This window comes from Talpa europaea (genome assembly GCF_964194135.1).
Source record: "Talpa europaea genome assembly, chromosome: 10".
In the NCBI taxonomy this organism is placed as follows: Eukaryota; Metazoa; Chordata; class Mammalia; order Eulipotyphla; family Talpidae; genus Talpa; species Talpa europaea.
This window is the reverse complement of record NC_140077.1, coordinates 100,793,916-100,812,438: the sequence shown is the minus strand read 5'-3', so window position 1 is coordinate 100,812,438 and position 18,523 is coordinate 100,793,916. Positions and strand designations below refer to the sequence as shown.

At 38.4% G+C, this 18,523-nt stretch overlaps 1 protein-coding gene across 2 annotated transcripts in view; it reads left to right on the top strand.

The window, feature by feature from the left end:
• Positions 1–18,523, top strand: part of RAPGEF2 (Rap guanine nucleotide exchange factor 2) — a gene marked incomplete at both ends in the record, with an annotated part of 193,591 nt that overhangs the window by 64,589 nt on the left and 110,479 nt on the right. For both annotated transcript variants that reach the window (XM_084245830.1, XM_084245829.1), the window contains 2 exons: positions 2,182–2,238; positions 13,852–13,935. In XM_084245830.1, the coding sequence (XP_084101956.1) occupies positions 2,182–2,238; positions 13,852–13,935 (141 nt within the window). The remainder of the gene's footprint in view (positions 1–2,181; positions 2,239–13,851; positions 13,936–18,523) is intronic.

Below are 18,523 nucleotides of genomic sequence, written 5' to 3'. Positions count from 1 at the left end.
CAGAGGTGCCCCAGATGCTCTGCTGTAGAACAGGCTTGGTGCAGGGGAAGGCAGGGCCCAAACACAGGGAGGTAGTGTGAGGGGGGATATTATAGGCAGTGTAGGAGGTAGTGTGGGGCCCTGTATTCAAGGATAAGTTTGGGTTTTCTTCTAAAGTCAGTGCAGGTGAAGAGCAAAGGTGTAATGTGACCTGAACTAATGTTTTGAAGGACTTTTCTGGGAGATACATGGAGAATGGATAATGGGCATGCAAAAGTAGGAGCACAAGTATGTGTTGCCATCCCAGTAAAGATAATAGGTAATAATAACTCATAACCAGTTTTAGCAGAGGGGAGATGTGAGCTTGGTCAATTGGGGAGGCTATAGTTTGGAAACAGGTGTGGCAGAAAGAAAGGATGTGAAGAAAAGAGAGGAGTCAAGGATGATGTCCCCAAGACTTTTGGCAAAAACAACTGGGCACTGATTGTGGGAAAGCAGATTATGGGGGAGAAATTCAAGATCTGTTTTGGACATTTGATGTGCGAAGTGGCCCGTGCCATGGCACAGCCAGGGGATACATTGAATAGGCATCTAGATGAGTGGGTATTATGGTGAGGAACTAGGTCTGAGGCATTGCTTTGGAAGTTATTAGTTTATTGATTAAGCCTAAAATCATAGACTGAATGAGATTACAGCAGCTGGAGATGAGAACATTTAGAAGTGAGGAAGAGAAATGCAATGGGGGTGGGATGGTGGGACTCCAAAGGAGACAGAAAAAAACCAGGAGACGACACAGGAAGCCTAGAGAAGATAATGCTATAAGAAAAAGTGAGTCATCAAAAGCTGCTGAGAAGCAGAATTAAGATAAGGACAGAAGGATTTAGATAACACAGAAGATGCTGATAACTTTAGAGACTTCTCTTTGGAGTTTCAGGAACCAAGCAATGGGGGCAGTAGGTAGAGGGTGAGAAAATAGAGACAGAGAATCTCTGTCCTGGGAAAAGCCAAAGCTGGAGAGGGACATGGTGTCAAGAGTATCTCACACGGTAGGTGATACTAAGATGTATTTGTATGTATTGAAGGAAGTGCTTCAGGAGAGACAGAAATAGGTGGTGATGAAGGAGGAGGCCGTAAGCTTGCAGGTGGCAGGGTCTCATGACAGAGAAGGAAGGCGATCCAGGAAAGGGATTGGGGCAAGTGACGGGCCTTGTGCTCTAACTGGAACAAGACAGAGCCTGTTATTTAAGACACATCACTTGTGACTCTCATCTTACCCTATGAAGGATTGGTATGATTCAGTCTATTAAAGAAACTATGTGTTTAACAATGTTAACATCATTCTGCCCCCTGGAGGTAAGTGATGTTCAGTTTGGCTGTTTTGAGCCAGGGATTGATATTCCTTGTCTAATGTAGCGACAAGGAACAAAGTGTACCCAACAGAGATCTCAGTGAAACCTCAAGAGTACCTGGTGTGTATTGAATTTAGCAGATAGAAGAGGCAGTGTGGACTACTCCCCCTGTTTCACAGATTGCCAGTTTCTTCATAAGAAGGAATAGTCTTTCTCTTTTACATTTCTGTATTTTGGGAAATTTTACCTGAACTTACTGCAATAGGAGGCTTCTTAAAGATGCTGTTCTTGAGATAACTTTGAATATTGAAACATTTACTTGTTTTCTATCATTTCCAAAATTTTTCTCTCAGTGATGGATCAGCTGAAATAACATATTTAAGGTGTTAAAGTCTCCATTTAGTCATAAGTCATAAAAATGCTGAGGTAATAGATACTTTTTTTCTCAAATTCCATACTGCTAAGTAACACTAATGTTGAGCTGTGGATGACGTTATCACTTTTTAAATTAGTAGGTTTATTTTATAGGGTTCCTTTTCATTTTGTTTGCCTTGGAGAACATTACTTTGTCCACATGTCATTTGCAAAGTATAAAACACATATAATTTTGCTTCCTATTTAAAAAAAAAATGGCAACGTTGACATCTAACAAAATGTTTTCCAGCCTCTTGTTGCCGGATTTATTTTATTAACCAAAATACCAATAATGTTCATATTGAGGTTAATATATAATAGTGACAAGCCATATAAAGTCATTTTAACTTTCTGGACTACATGGCTTATTTATGTTTTTATACTATTACTATGTTTTTCAATGACTAATGTTGAACTTGTGTCTTTATTTCTTTTACAGGTTAATGTGTGAAACTGTGAGATATGAAAGACATGAAGCAAATGAAGTTTTGTACTAGTAGGTGTTTCTCTTTCTACATTTTATGGTGCGGGGACTAAATAATTTCCTTGAAGTATTAGCGGCAGCTTGCTATGTCAGCATTACCTTATTTTTGATTATAGCTTTTCATAATTTAAAAAATGTGAAATATTTCCACTATTTCCTGTCAGAATGCAAAAGTTTTATAGTCATTTGCTTTTAAGTTCATATCTGTCTCCTTTGTGGTTCATATACATTATTTCACATTATGGAGTATTTTGATACTTTTATCATTATGAAATGAGAGGCATTGTTCTCTAACAGAATAAATATATATCCCCATAACTACATAGATGAGATGCAAAGAAATCGTGTCATGTATTTTAGCTTATAATTCTTTCAGAAACAGGAAAATCAGCTGCTTACATCTCTTTGGCCATAGTATCATCTTTAAATAATACATTTCTCTAAAGATGTGTAGCATATCTCTTGAAAAAATTGCCACTGAATTTTTTTTAAAGAAAAGTAAAAAACAGAGCAGATAGATGTCGGTATATTAAGGGTATATAAACTGTGATTTACGAGGCACATTATTTTGTTAAGTGTTTGCCATGACTATTTTCTGTCACCTTTCATTCCTGATTTTCAGAGCGGTCATTAAATAATTACTACTTTCCATGCATATTATACAGAGTATTTATTGAAATAACACACAGCTTCTGCCCTTAAGGAAGCCAGATCATTTGATGGAGGTAGGAATAAACTAGAAAGAAAACAACAATAAAAATAACGAACCAAAATAACCGAGAGCACAGGTGTGTGCTGAAGGCTGAGGAAGCGCAAGGGAGGGCTAAGCCGCACGGGCAGTGTCGAGACTGGCCCTCCAAGTAGCTGTCAGAAATGCTCCACTGGTCTAGAGAGACTTTCGTGACGCAAGGAACAGTATGTACGGGGACATGGAGATGTTTTTTTAACATCGTGGCTAGTTTGCTGCTGCTGGTATGTGGTGTGGGGTCAGGACGATGAGTCACGAGGAGAGGGAGGCTGCAGTCACACTTGTGAATTTGCTGTTAGAAAATCAGGCTCAGTTTTTCTTGGCAACTGGAAATGAGTTTTTCCCTCTTAGACAACATTTTATTATGCAAAACTATAAACACATAAACACATGCAAAATTAGAGACAGTAGTATAATAGACCCCTATTCACTCTCGTCCCATGTGTCAACTGATGGCCAATTAGGTTTCAGCTTATTCCACAAACTGGGTGATTTTTATGTTAGTCAAGATCTATGGACTCATCCATAATTATGTTGATATGTATCTCTGTTTTTAAAATATAAAGACTTAAACTCAAGCATATTATCAAACCTAAATACTTTTTTCATTACGTGAAAATACTCAAATTTCTTTATGTCAGAATTTTCTGTTGGCAGTTTATTTGAATCAAGATCTGAAAATGTTCCATCCATTGTGGTTGATTGCTATCTTATGTCTCTCTTTAATCTGTGGCTTGGTGGTCAGTTTTCAAGCAGCAAAATGATAAGATCAAATGTCTCCCAATCCCACTCATCCCCTCAAAATAATGTGTGTGCCTCTCTGAAAATACTTTAAAGTGCATTAGATTGAATGGGAGGCCAGGAGATCAGTTACGAGACTGTTATAATCCGGGGTGGTTAATGGTTGAACTGAGGCAAGGGACGTGGGGTGGGAAGCAGGGATGAATTTTATAAGAAGGTACGAGTGGATGTGATCTAGGATGATTCTTAGGTTGTAACTATGAACCTCTGACATTTTGGGGCTCTAGCAGACTCTTGTAAATACCCATCTACAGCTTAAAAGAACACACATCAAACACAAGTTTTCCTTGCTATCTCAAAGTAGAATGTTCTGTTTGGTAGGTTATTTTTAGGTCTTGGCAATGCTGTTACTGTTAATTTCTATGGAAGAAATTTTAAGCATCGCCAGACCCAAAATATAACCCACCAAATTTGGCACATGCTGCTTTTGGATCGCAGATGAGGCCTGTATAGACTAATAGTAAATAGCCAAGACATAATTGTTAATGAGAAAACTAATGTGGCAAGTGCCCTTAACATATTTATTCTTGAAGAAATTAAATTGTAAAGAACTTAGAAAATTTGTTTCCTTCAGGAACAATTATGAGCCATCGTTGGGGCGGATGTACAGATGTCAGGGTTTGAAATCTCTGATGAATACCGTTGACATTTATTGAGGCAGTGTAGTGATAAGAAGCATCCACTTCTTTTATTCCTTTTCCTCTGTGATGCAGCTTTGGTAGTGTTGGTGATAGCAACATTTTTCCAAGCACTTCCTGTGTCCCACAAATTCTAATAAATGCTTTAATTTATTCCACATAGCTATCTTTTGAGGTAGATATCATCATCGCTCCAGTTTCACAGCTGAAGGAATGGAGGTTTGGGGAGGATAAGAAACGTGCCTCAGGTTTTGCTGCTCAAAGTGGGACCTGGATTTGAGCCCAGACAGTGTTATTCTGTAACCTTCATTTTTACCCCACCCGCCCTTGCCACACCACCATATAAAGCTATAATGCTGTGCGGGATAGAAGCACATCATCTGTCCCTGCAGCTGGCCTTCCTGGAGTGGGTGGGTGGGGGGGCAGCGGGGGTGACAGGAAACCCACCGGTTATTGTCTGCTTTTCATGTAGTTTGAAGGTCGCTTACAGTGTCTTTAAACATACCCTTTTTTAAAAAGTCCATTAAAACAGTGAAGGTGAGCGTTGCTGACAATGAAAGGTCATACCTTAGTCTTTCTAAATTGAATGCATTTAGGGTAGAGTTTGTCGCTGGAGTTGATTGTAGCAGTTGCTCATTTTTGACTAGAATTAGCTGACAGTAGCCAGCAGAAGTCTATGGGCATTTAGTAGATCATAGTTTCATAAGATCAAAAATTCAGAGACTAATTGTAGATTCACTTAGTCAGATTCCTTGGATTTGGCCAATCATCTGATGAAGGGTAATTGAAGCATTTTCTCCTGTGATCTTTGAGCAGACATGTTTCTGCTCTTAACAATTTGTGTAAATGCAGTTTTGAAAATGAAAGGACACTTGTATTTGTGGTGGATATAAATCTGTGATAACTTAATAATACTACCCCTCTTTTGGGGACCTGTTGTTACCTCTTGGGGGAAATTGACGTGTCAGTTCTTGTCCTCCCGTGGGCCTGAAGAACATGGTGTAGTCAGAATATCAAAGACTTTCAGACTTTAGTTTTATGACCAAGAGGTGAGTAGTCATTTTCCTTATTATGTTGTGTGCTGGTGACTTCTAAGTCGGTGGTTTAATAATTTTGCCAGGTAAATATAATAGTCTTTTGATCCTCCTCTGTACTCATTTTTCTCATCTATAAAATGGAAACAGTAATAACAGCACCTACTCTGCTGCTGCTGGTGTGAGGTTCAGATGCAGCTCTGTGTACCAAGTACTGAGAGCAGTGCAGACCGAGTGCTCACTGGTGTTAGCTGCTTAACATTGTCATTATCATCAGTGGTTTGATGTTTAATAACTTGGTTTCATAATTTTTTAGTTACTTTAAACTTTGTTTGGAAGGAATTATGGGTGAGACTCCAATTCCCATTCTGTTACTGTTAGGGAAAAACAGCAGAATGACGATGTCATTTCAGATTCTGTACAAGTTGGGGGGAGAGTTGTGGTTTTGATAAATTTTTCAAAAATTTGAATTTTAAAGACATTTAGAGCTGCCCGTGGAGAATCTAGTTGTGTTGTTAGATCAATTAGGCTAAACTTTACACAGTGGACAAGACTCTCGGATAGTTCCTTCTTTCCTTTTACTTTGTTTTCGGTATGTAGGAGTATTGCTGTCTTTGGAATACTAATGTGGATAATACAAATTCCTAACGCAAAAGATGTTAATGTAGAGATATCTTTCTTTGAGAATCTAATCTGAAATCAGTAAACCAGCATGTTCAGTCAACTTTAGTTTTTCTTTAATGATCAACCATATATAATTACATTTAAAGTGCTAAAAATGTTTGGATCAGAAATTCAGCCATTAAGAACCTTTTGAAGTATATTCACACACACACACACACACAGTACGTATAACTCTGTCTTAGTGCTCATTTTCCACATATGTGACTGAAAGCTTGGGTTTTAAAGAGTGTGTAGTGCTTTCTTAAGCAGTTTATCTCTTCTCATTGCAGGAGAGGAAATGGTTCCTCCATAAAAAGAGTTGCATTGAGGCCTGTTGAGTCTTCTAAAGCGCTTTAATTGAAATCTGTAAATGTGCAATTTAGAACTTCAAGCCTCAGCTGCTCTCCTTGCTTTTAGCAGTCTTTTCACTTGTTGACTTGGTTTCCTGTTTTCACAGCAGCTTTCCCAAATGTCACTTCTCTCTTCAAGGCGACCAGCCCACAGCTGTCCCCTCCCGCTCTCCCTTACCTCTTCCAGTTGACTTTCCCTCAGGCTTTGCTTTCTGTTCGAAAATATCCCCAATTGATCTGGAGCTGCTTTAGCCTGTCTCAGTCCTCCTGGAGGGATGGCCTTTTGTCCCTTTCCTGCAGAGTGGTTATTCCTGTTCTCACCTGGATAGCAGCCTCTCCTCCGCCCCTTCTCCTGCAGACTCTGCACGCCAGTGTCTCTGTACTTAATAAATTTGACTCTTGGGCTGACATCCAGTTATCACACTCCTTTCCTTTCTGATGTGGCCAAGCTTTTATTTAAATCTTTTATTTGTTGTTGCAAACACATTTATTACCTAGGTTGTTTTAGTTCTTCTACCTTTTTTTCCCCAGAAAGATGTAAAACCATAATTTTAAAATATCCTTTTTGTCCACGTATCCACAATTTTACTATATTTGCATGTGTGTATAAAGGCAATGAAACCTAAGGTTTTCATGTCCTTGGAAAAATGATTCCTTTAAAGAGTTACACATTAGTCCTAGAATCTCCAGGCAAGGATGTTCACCACTAAGCTTGGCATGGTACATGCTCTGTGTTAGCACGAAAATTCAAACACATACACATCCCCACATGTTACATACTTAGGAACACTGTTCTATGTACATGGTGATACTTTAAGACTCCTTGGAAACAATATTTTTTGTGTATACTAGTAGTCTTTAAATGAAAATGTTTCATATTTATGGTAAATATAAGTAGTTAAATAAAAACACTTGTAAACTCCATGAGAGCTGGGGCTGTTTGTTTCAAGTTTACATTTGCCACACATGGCACAGACATTTGCATTTAGTCTGTTCTCAGGTATTTTATTTGAAAGGAATATATGCCTTTGATAGATAAAGACCTTCATTAGTGTGTAAGTTCCTAAGAAGATGCCTCCTGCATGAGTAGGTGTTAGGTTGTTCTTTGAATCAGTTTTATATGGAACTCCTTAGTGAGTAATACCCCCTGCACTTCTCTTAAGTATAGCTGTTTAAAGTATGTGCAACCCCCCAAGAGGCTTACTTCTGATTGTGCAGGTTGGTGGCACTGTCAACTGTTTTTGCAGTGTTGCAGGTACTTGTAGGATTTCTTTAGTGGACTTGGGTGGATCTGGTTTCAAATTTGACCCTTTCTCTGGATTTCTACAAGTTTTACTTAACATTTTTGAGCACCAGATTGCTCCAGATGAGGAATAGGTTCATGATGAAAATGAAATTGCAGTGTAGAACTCTCTCAGAAACAAGTTTGTAAGTTAATTTCATGCCCACTGGTAGTTTTCAAAAAAGTCAATTTTTCAGATTTAGCTGCTCCTTTAAATTTGATAAACTGTTTCTCGAGCCCTTGAATATATCCCATTACCCTTCGTATAGCTGAATCTCGCTTATTGATGTATTATATAAATATATATCCTGCACTGACATTCAAGAAATTCAAGAAATTTTTTATTAGATAATTTCATAATTCTGAGAGCATTATTCCATTTCATTTGCAAAATCAATTCTGTGTATTTCAGAATGACTGTATAAATGAACTACAGAATTTTTAGCTTTGTTAGTTCTTTAATAGCTTATATTATTCATTCCTGGTTAAGTAAACTATCACAATTAAAAAATTGATTACTGTAGCCTCTTTATTTTTAAAATACTTGCATTTTTTCAAAATAACCTTAATAGATTTGAGTAAAATATTTTCAAAACAAAGTGAAACATCCTTAATCTTTTTGTCAGTTTTTAGAGTTCTTACTGATGTGACTGGTAGTCTGTTGGTTGGTTCCAATCCCTGTAAGAGTTGCTACTAATTGGAGTAAAAGGATTTTCTGAAAAACTTAACATTAAAATAGTGCTTTTTTGGCTTCTGAGTGTTTTCATTATAAAAGTCAAATAACTTCCTTACGATTTAAAGCTTTTAGGGCATAAAAGAAAAAGTTACCCTCTACTTTTCAAACATTGTTTTTATGAAAATTTACAGTAATACATTTAATTACATACTATGAAGTTTATACTTTTATAATAAAACATTGCATTTCTGAAGGTTAAATGTGTAAATGCCAAAATCTTTTTTTTTTTTTTAAAGATTTATTTATTTATTTTATTTATACAAGCGCTGGGTACAGTCAGAAGCGCGGGAGGGTGAGAGAATTCACCAGAGCCAGAGCAGGGAGCAGAGCAGGCAGAAGGACCGAAGTACACTGCTGAGGGGAGCAGCGGGCGGCAGGAGAGGTCTGCGCCATGTGGGACCCTCCTCTGGTGGCGAGGGAGCAGCCGGGGATCGAACCGGCGCTGCAGAGGCTGCGGGCAGCTTCGCAACCCAGCGCTCAACCGCTGCGCCACCGGGGAGGCCCGATGCCAAAATCTTTTAACTCTTGGTACAGCTCTTTCTAAAATATGTTCCATACTTTCTGTCTTACTTTTGATCTGGCTCTGTTAGTGTCCTTCCTATACTGGATTGCACTGATTTATCTAGCCAGCTTATTACTTTGTGCCATTGGCCATACAAAATCAATGAGCTTATTTTGTCTTTGAGTTTATAGCTAAGAGTCCCATCTGAGGAGAAAAAACATACAAATAATTGTTAAACTTTTTAATAAATCCAGTAACATAAGTAATGTAACATTTGTGAACGATGAAAATTATTGTGTATCTGAAAACCATCTGCATATTGGAAAGTGGCCATTGTTAGAACTTCTTTATTAAGCCACAGAACACTTTGTTCATAGGAAATCCTACTCAGCTAAATAGCAGTAGCTGTTATAGTTGAAAGGGGGCTGGCGGCATGCAGACCTGAGGGGCTTGCAAAGTGCTTGTTGAAAATCTCTGATCTGGCCTCCCTGGTGGCCTACGGGGTTAAGATGCAACCTGTGAGGCCATCTCATAGCGACTGCAACAGGAGTTCGATCCTGGCCAGGGAGTTATCCACATGGTGCAGCAGACCTCTCCTGACTCCTCTGCTGCTCCCCTCAGCAGTATATTTCAGCCAGTCTGCCTGTTCTACTCCCCACTCTGTCTCTAGTTAATCCTCTCACCCCCCGCACCTCTAGCCCATACCCCAGTTCTTGTATGCATAAATAAATAAATCTTTAATAAAAGAATCTTTCTCTGATCTGAACTAACTACTGGACTCTTATGAAAGGATAGAGGATAATATGTTGTAAATAAGTAGAGTTCTTTTCACTTTGGTTTTTGGCATAATCTTATATTTGAGAGTGCAAGCCGAAGCTGGTCGCAGAGTATAACAACAGTGTAGGTGAGCAAGAGCAAATGAGGCTCTGAATTTCAACAAAGGATTCGATTAAGAGATATATGGGAGGGGAACAAACAGAAGTTATGATAGGTTATGGAGAGGGACAAACTTCCTAGACACTGTTTTCTGGTTTTATCCTTTAGCTGGAAGGTGTGGCTGGGACAGCAACCGCTCTCTGGGATTCCTTGCTAGTTGTTCTCCACTTATTTATCGAAATTTTTGTTAGCCTTCATTTCCCTTTCTCTCTCTCTCTTTTTTTTTAAGCTTAAGGCATGGTTTATTGGTTATAGGGTTATTGAGTTTTGTTTCTGCTTTTACCAGATGCCAAATACTTTGTAGTTTGAGTATGATGTAACACCCCAGGTAGTATAATTCAACCTTTCTTTCTTAAATAGCCCCCAAAATTGATGCTGGATGCTACATGTGGTCTCACTTGCACCTGACTGCCCCCTGTGGTTACTGACTATATGACCACCTCTTCCCTGATGCACAGTTCACCAGCGCTCCAGGCACCCATTCTTAATAACCAGTTAGTGCTCATCATTTTGCTTCCATGTTCTGATGCACTTGCCAGGGGTGCTTCACTCGTTCGAGTCACGTCTGCCATATGGTGCTGCAGCTCTAAGTGGGAGGGATTCCTTCTTGCAGCCCCGACACTCCTGGTGCCATATTTTTGTCTGGGTCATCTCAGAAGCACTAACTTCTCCCAAATTATTTGCATTCTGTGTGGGTGCTATGTTTTTAAATTTCTATTTGTTAAAACCTCTTACCTCGGCTCCCTCTCCCTCTCGTTGCCTCCCCCTCTCTTCCCCCCTTCCCCTCCCGATCCCCTCTTTACCCCTACATTTCTGTCTTTGTGATGAATACATTGTCCTCTGCCACAGCCACCTGCATCCTTCCTGGTTACTCTTTTCAGCCTACCTCTCCTTCGTATCCATAAGGTAGTCTTCAGTCACTCAAATTTTCATGTTGTATTGATAACTGAATAGCTTTTTCACAAATTACATTTTTGTCCTCTAATAAATCTTAGTTGATTTAATTTTTCCACTTTTTTGAATTATTAGCTCATTAACCCTTCACTCCCACCTTGTCACCCTTATTGATCCACCTGTGTTAACCTCCTGCATTGTAATGGGCATCGTGGAGCAGCACACGCAGCTCGTTCATGTGGAGATGTCGCCACCTAGTGGATTTTTAGGATATTGCTTAGGGAGTTCTTTAAACCTGACTATTTTTTCCAGTTACTGGTAAATTGAAACTCACATTATGACATTTAGATGTTTTAATACCGATTAAAACATGCCAATGGCACATCATGTTCTGGGTGCCAATGGCACATCATGTACAGTATATATTGTGGGTACTGAGGAGTTAGAGACATTTGAAAACTAAAGGGGATGACTTCTAAAATAATTCCATTGCCTGCTGTTTAGTGCAAGCATGTGCAAAGTGCCCTGGTCAGGGAGAAAATGACTTTCTTATTTGGATGATACTAAAACAGTTTTCAGAGGAGAGAGTGGTTAACCTGGGATTCAAAGGATGAGTAATCACTTTACTAGATAGAAGTTATTAACTTAGGGGCGGGGAGTAAACAAAGTTATTACTTAGAAGCTATAACAGCAGTCTCATTCGAAGGCACTGAGGCATAGGTGGGGAAAAGCATAGAATGATTGAAGAGGGTGAATTTGGCAACATAGGATATGTCAGTGTTAGGGAGAGAAAGTAAAGTTGTAGGTTGACTCTTTACTTTCAGGTATGGTTGTAAAAGAGGAAAAGAAATAAGAGAACTAGCATTTTGTACACACCTGTTATGCAAGGTACTTAATATATGTCATTAAAGTTTTCATTAAGTCAGAGTCACATAGTGAAGAAGGCATTGGTATCCTCATTCTACAGTTGAGGAGCTGGACTCTCAGCATTTAACCTCACCAGGATCACATGGCTCCTTTGACTGACTGTGTGATCCAAAAGCTCTGCGCTTTGTGAAACAGATATTGCTCCATTTATGTGCTGCACTCAGGGGCTTGGACTTTCTCCCATTAAGGAATCGTGGGTTATAAGCAAATGCCTATCATGATTGGATTTCCCTGAGCAAATGATAACTGAAAAATCGCCCAGTTTCTAGATACAGTGCTCAGGTCCTTCTTAAAAGGAGGTTCAGTGTAGTGGGAGGTATTCCTCGATAGCTCACCAATAAGAAATGCTTAGAGGAAAACATAAAGTAGAATAAAATTAGATGGAGTAAGTATTTTGGAGTTAGGAAAACAGCATGAAGAGATTTTATTAAAGAAGTAGAATTTGAGCCATTCTTGTACAGTAGAGTGACTAGGAAGCAGGGAGGGCTACACGTCTTGGGTGGACTGACCTGCCTGTGAGGGAAGAGACAGGAAGGCACCCAGCCTGCAGCGGTATTTGTGCTGAGTGGACGGCTCAGTGAAGAAACTGCAGTGATCTTATTTGGCATGAAATGTAGTAAACACTCACTAAATATTTGTTGACTGATTATTTTCTGCAAATGCCCACTCAAGCAAATATAGCCCCTGTGAGTTAACATTTGAGGGTTTTTTTTTTTTTTTTTTTTTTTTTGGAAAAGGTAGAGCAACAGCCCGTCTATTAGGTAAATAAAAATAATAAGTGGTAGATGTTGAGTGGACCAGTTTATCTCTGCTTTCTTAAATTTTTCCTGATATGAAGAGTTAACCCTAATTACAGGGTATTCAGGGTGGCAAAATACTCTTTCCATGTATGTTACCCATTTTGGACATTGGTTGCCTCCTCATGTATATTTCATGACCCCTGCCAGGAAAGCTGAGTTTACAAACCTCGTGCTTTTTTTTTGGTCCATAGTAATTTTGCCTTCAAAATGGACAGATAAGGAATAGCTGAAACACCAGTGAATGTCTCTTGTATTCTCTGTCAGAGTTAAATAAGTTTTTCCCCAAAAAAACCTTGGTGTATGATGCTGGTTGTAAAAGTTAATGATTAAAAACTAGGAAGAAAAGGGTAGAGACTATTTTGGGAAATATTTTGCCTTTGTGAACTCATTTTATTTCATTGAAACTCAACTTGATTTGACAATATTTTCATGTTTTCTTGAGCATTGCTGTTGAGAACTGAGTAGTTAAGTAACTGGCAAAAAACAGAAGTGGTAAACTGACATCTGCTGATTTGCTTTAGAAGCAAATAGCAAAGTGAAAATGATTAGGTGGTAGTGATTGGTGTTTTCAGTAACTTTGTTCTGAATTATAAATAGAATTTAGTGTTCCTTTAACAACTTTTGGATTCCATCTACCAAAAAAAAAAAAAATGACCTTGGCAGATAGGATGCCCTTGCAAAGCCCATGTGAGTCCCTGGGGTACAGCTTCTGTGTTGTGCTCTGAACCTCCCCTCTTCCCTGCCAGTGGCAGGAGTGTGGATGTGCTGGTAGACTAGGAGCTGCCTCTAATCTGTAGGAGTTATCACAAGGAAGAGAGCAGTGACGAGTGTACTGTCTTTTCTGTAAAAAGAAAAGGTGGTGAGAAAAATAAGGATATATTCTTTCTGTGAGCATGTGCATAAAGACATTCTATATTACATTGTGTCCCTGGTATCACTTGTGATACAAGTATGTGGGAGCTTGGTAGACTGGGAAGAGGCTTGGGATGGCTGTGTTTTAGTGTTCTTGTCTTTTTGTTTTGTGAAGCAAAATTAACTAAATTAAACTAAAAATTAAAACTTACAATTATAGGTGGTACCATAAGTTTGAGGAACATTTAAATCATGTAAATATATTAGTAACTATTTTTTGCTTATTCGGGGAATAAAAGATAATCAGAAAATTGTTCAGTAGTTGAATAATGCTATTTAATGTGTGTTTCGTGCTTCATTGATGCTGATTCTAAAAGTCACATAGGCAATACACTTTGTGCTATGTTTGGATTTTTTTTGTTGTTGTTGTTAGATAATCACCTGATACTATTTTCTTTTCAGCCCTGATGATATTGGGACCTGCTGGTATATCTTGCTGTCTGGTTCTGTGTTCATCAAGGAATCCATGTTTCTTCCAAGAAGCAGGTATTGTATAGACATTATGTAATAGATTTTCCATGAAGCTTGAAATTCTTTGCAGATTTGAGTTATTTGCGGTATTTTCTCTTCTGTTTCCTCTTCTGTTGTCAGTACGTTGGGGTATTGATTTGTAAATCTTTAAGAAAGAGGACTATCTTATGTTCCAATCTCTTAAACAAAGGGCAAAACCAGAATACATGCTGATGATATGTCCGTTTGTTACAGGAACATGTCATACTAGTTTAGGACACATTTGTTCATCGTGAATAAACTCTGCCTCTATAACCAAGCAGTCTCATAAACATCTAAAGAGAGACAAAGAAACTTCATTGAGACCACATGGGACTAGAAATGGAAAGCTAGGAACTGTCAGTGACCTTTTCTGCCTCTCAGGACCATATGGTTTCTCATTTTTGCATCTGTCTGTGGACTGGCTTCCCACCCTCTAAGGGTATTAGTTTCTCTCTCCATGTGACTGGCTTATATGTGCTGACTGCTGATTTATGACCTTGTGTTCCTAGTGTTTACAGCACTTGATGGTAGTGCCTGTGTATGTTCTCAGATTCTTATAGCTACAATCTGATTGACGGGGCTTGGGCAGATGTGTTCCTAGTTCCACTCAGCTGTGGCCAAGAGGGTTAAAGTTCCTCTGTCACTTACATGGTTGCTTATGTGAAGGTTCCCTGAAGGTGTCAGCTACTGAATTTCAGGGGTTATTTTTCACCCAATTATCTTTTTTCCCCACAATTAAATATCTTTATTTTGACTAAAGACTTTTTATTTTAACTGATTAAATAGCTTTAAAATTACTAAATCAAATTTACTAAGTTTGTGACTGTGGCGTGATCGCTTCTCCCCTCCCTTCTGCAACCTTGCTCTCCCATAAAAATATTAGAATGTGTTTTTAATAAATAACTCTGAATGGGGTCAGGGATATGCTGATCTATTTTAAAGATGAGAACAAATTTTTATAAAATGTCAGTGAGACAGGCAGAGGTAATTTATACTGTAGGGACTGATCCACCTGGGTGTGGTAATAGAAGGCCTTGGGACGAGCCAGAATGGTCATGAAAGACTGCCAGAGGCTCGCTGCATTGATGAAAAACAATCTCTGGTGCAATTCCCATGCCTCTTTGCCCTTGCGCTTCTCCCAGATCAGATTGGCGGCCATTATTCCCTTTGGAAAATGGCCCCACGAGGAAGGGAAGCCCTATTGCCCGCTTGCCTATTGTTTGAGAGTGGCAATAGCCATGCTGATAGCGGAATGGTAGTGGCAGTAAAAGTGATAGTCATTGTAGCTGTAATAAAATGAAGATGGAAAAATAACTAAGGCTTTGATAGTGCTTTCTGTTTGCCAGATACCATTCTAAATGCTCTGAATATATTAAGTCGTTTAATGTCACAACTCTACATGTAGTAGGTGCATCTTGTTACTGAGGAAACTTGAGCAGCACTGGATGGTACGTCCTAGATTTCTACCTAGGAAGCTTGTAGTGACCTGGTGAGCTGTAATTCTGTAATCCTGTAATTCTGAGGATTCTGTTTCCCAGTGGAATGGAGTCATCTTCTCTTTCAAACACAGGGCTTAATGTTTGGTGCCTTTTTGGAGGCTCTATTTCTGAAGCTGAAAGAAGGTGTAGACAAATATTTAAGCATTGGAATAGTTTTAAAATTACATGTAATTTTAATGTTTAAAGCAATAGTTAATTCTATGTAAATTTTCAAAGATAAAGGCGAAAACATCACCTAAATCTCTCACCTAAATTAATACTGTTTTATAGTTGAGTATTTTTTCATATAGTCTTGCATGTGTTTCCCTCATACTTGAGATCTCAACACATTATTTAATCTTTTTTTTAATTTAAATTTTTAAAAAAATTTTTGCTTAGAAGAACTGGGGTATAGACCAGAGGTGTGTGTGTGTGGGGGGGTGGGCAGGTGAGAGGATTCACCAGAGAGAGAGTGGGAAGCAGAACAGGTAGGTCTATTGAAATACACTACTGAGGGGAGCAGCCAGTGAGACAGGAGAGGTTTGCTGCGCCATGTGGGTCAGCTCCCTGGCCAGGATCAAATTCAGGTCGCAGAAGTGATAGTGCTGAGACTTAACCCCTAGGCCACCAGGGAGGTCCAATATTAAAAACTTTTTAAAAGATCACTCTTTATACATTTTAATGTCTGTTTAGCATTCAGTTATTGAACTTTCTACGATTTAGTTAATAATTGTAAAGGGAAAATTGTTTAATTCTTTTAATTATAAATAATACTATAATATATGTAATTTGAAATTAATGCATCCTGAAGAGAAAAAAGGATACTGACATCATCGTCTTGATTAAGTGTCTGTTGTACAAACTAAATCTGTTGACCAAGTTCCTGGAACAACAAAGTAGTCTGATGGTCTGTCTTGACTACCAGCCATTATCAGCTAGTTAAGTAACAGCTTGTTTTAACTTCTGGGTAGGGAACCTAATGTTCAGAAAGCTGCTGTTGAGAAGAAAGAGAACATGAGAACATGCAATTCAGACCCATTTCATAAACACAAGGGACTCTATGTCTAATTATTTTAAAAGATGACAAGTTACTTTTCCTCTGGCTGACTGTGAAGCATTTGCAATTCAGTGCTTTAATGGGATGAAGGAAGGCATGATGTTTCACATGGGGTGACAGCAAGTACTATATATAGCTTATTCCTTCATGTTGCACCTGGTGACATTTGCCCTTTCCAAGTTGTTTGTTTCCTTCAGGGATGTTGCCCTAGGAATAATACTGAGATGATTTTAATAAGAAGAGTCTCTACTAGTGCTCTGCTCAAGGTTGCCATTAGTGATCCGTATGTTATTTCTTTCCCCAGAAAATACTGAGGAATATGTGTTAGTCTGGTTCATAGATTGTTTTCCACATTTACCATGCTTTTTAATCATGCTAGTTGGAATTTGGCTGTCAACATATATGATAGTAAGCTAATCATTTTTTTGAAAATTTTGACTCATTTTGGCAGGTAATTCACCCTGAATACTTAGTGTCGAATAAAAAAGAAGCTTGAACAACATGTTCATGTTTTTAACTAATTTTCATGGAAATGCTTTGACACCTGATAGCAGGTGAGAAAGGGCATATGCTTTGCAGAAAATCTGTCATGTGGTTTCTATATTTCATGAGCTTTATTGAATGGCTCAGTTGACGTTTAGGTCAGCACATCATGTTTTTCTTTCCATTTTTTAAAAGAACAGATGAGGGTTGATTTGGTTGCATACCTTTACTTCGTTGTTCAGACATGAATATTGTTTCTTGAGAGGATTTATAACAGTTTTGAAGTCTGTGCCTGCCTTCGTTGAGACTACCAGTGACCACCTACCCTTCCCCACTCCAAGCACTTTCAGTGACATAAATGTTTTTGTGAAGTTTATTGTAAATATACTAGGAATTTATCATGTTTTGAAACATTAGTATTTGTACAAGTGGCTGAAATGTCACCGTGTTGTCTATAACATTGCCTTAGAGCTAAACTCCTATTTGGAGTACTATTGGTATTCTCAAAGCAATATACAATTTATTGTTATATTTTTCTAAAATCTTACTTAAAATTAGTTCATTTTCTTTGTATGGTCAGAAAGGTGGTGGACAAAGGTAATTTAGTACTACAGCAAAAGTTATTCTCATTCTCATTTAGGAAAATGTGGGCGGGGCCCTTTGCTGTAGATGAATATAGATGTTTCCCCCCAGCCTAGATGCAAGGCAGTGCGGCTTTTAAGTTGTCCAGGGTGTGTGCTACAGTCTACAATGCGCTGTTTATATCCGTAGTCATGGCAGGTTGATATATTAAGACAGTGAAAGGCAGAGGGTAGTGAAGGCTTTTGAGGAAAGAGTTTCTCCACACTCACTGCCTCCAGCAGTGAGTCTAGAAAGTAATACAGGCATAGCTCATTTCATTTTAGTGTGCTTTGCTTTATTGCACTTCAGATACTGTACTTTTTACAAATTGAAGTTTTGTGGCCACCCTGTTTTGAGCAAGTCTGTTGGGGTCGTTTTTCCAATAGTTCAGATGACGGTTAGCCTTTTTTACCAATGAAGTGTATTTTAACTATATTGTTAGATATAATGCTGTTGTAGACTTAATAGATTGCAATATAGTGCAAACATAACTTTTATATGCACTGGGGAACCCAAAAAATTGCATTACTTTATTCCAGTATTCACTGTATTGCTGTGGTTTGAAACCAACTCCTCAACATCAAGGGTTGCCTGCAGATGATTATCTTCTATAAAGTTGCAGGCTTAGAAATGGTTTTCTTAATGTATTTTTGGTGTGTTCTACATAATGGGGAGGAAGATATTAATAATGTTTATTGCCCTGATGAGCTCTACATCAGTGTACTTATGGAGCTATCATAGTCATGTACTTTAAATTTTTTTCTCTTCTAAAATTACCACACTCGGAATGCTAAAGTCTATGTAGTCAAGTGACAGTAAAATAACTTGTATTAACATGGTAGGTCTTGACTATTAGCTAATTTGAAAGACTATAAATTTTACGTTAGATTTTAAAGATAGCCTTAGACTGTGTTTCTAAGTGGTCAGCCTGCTGTTTGGATTG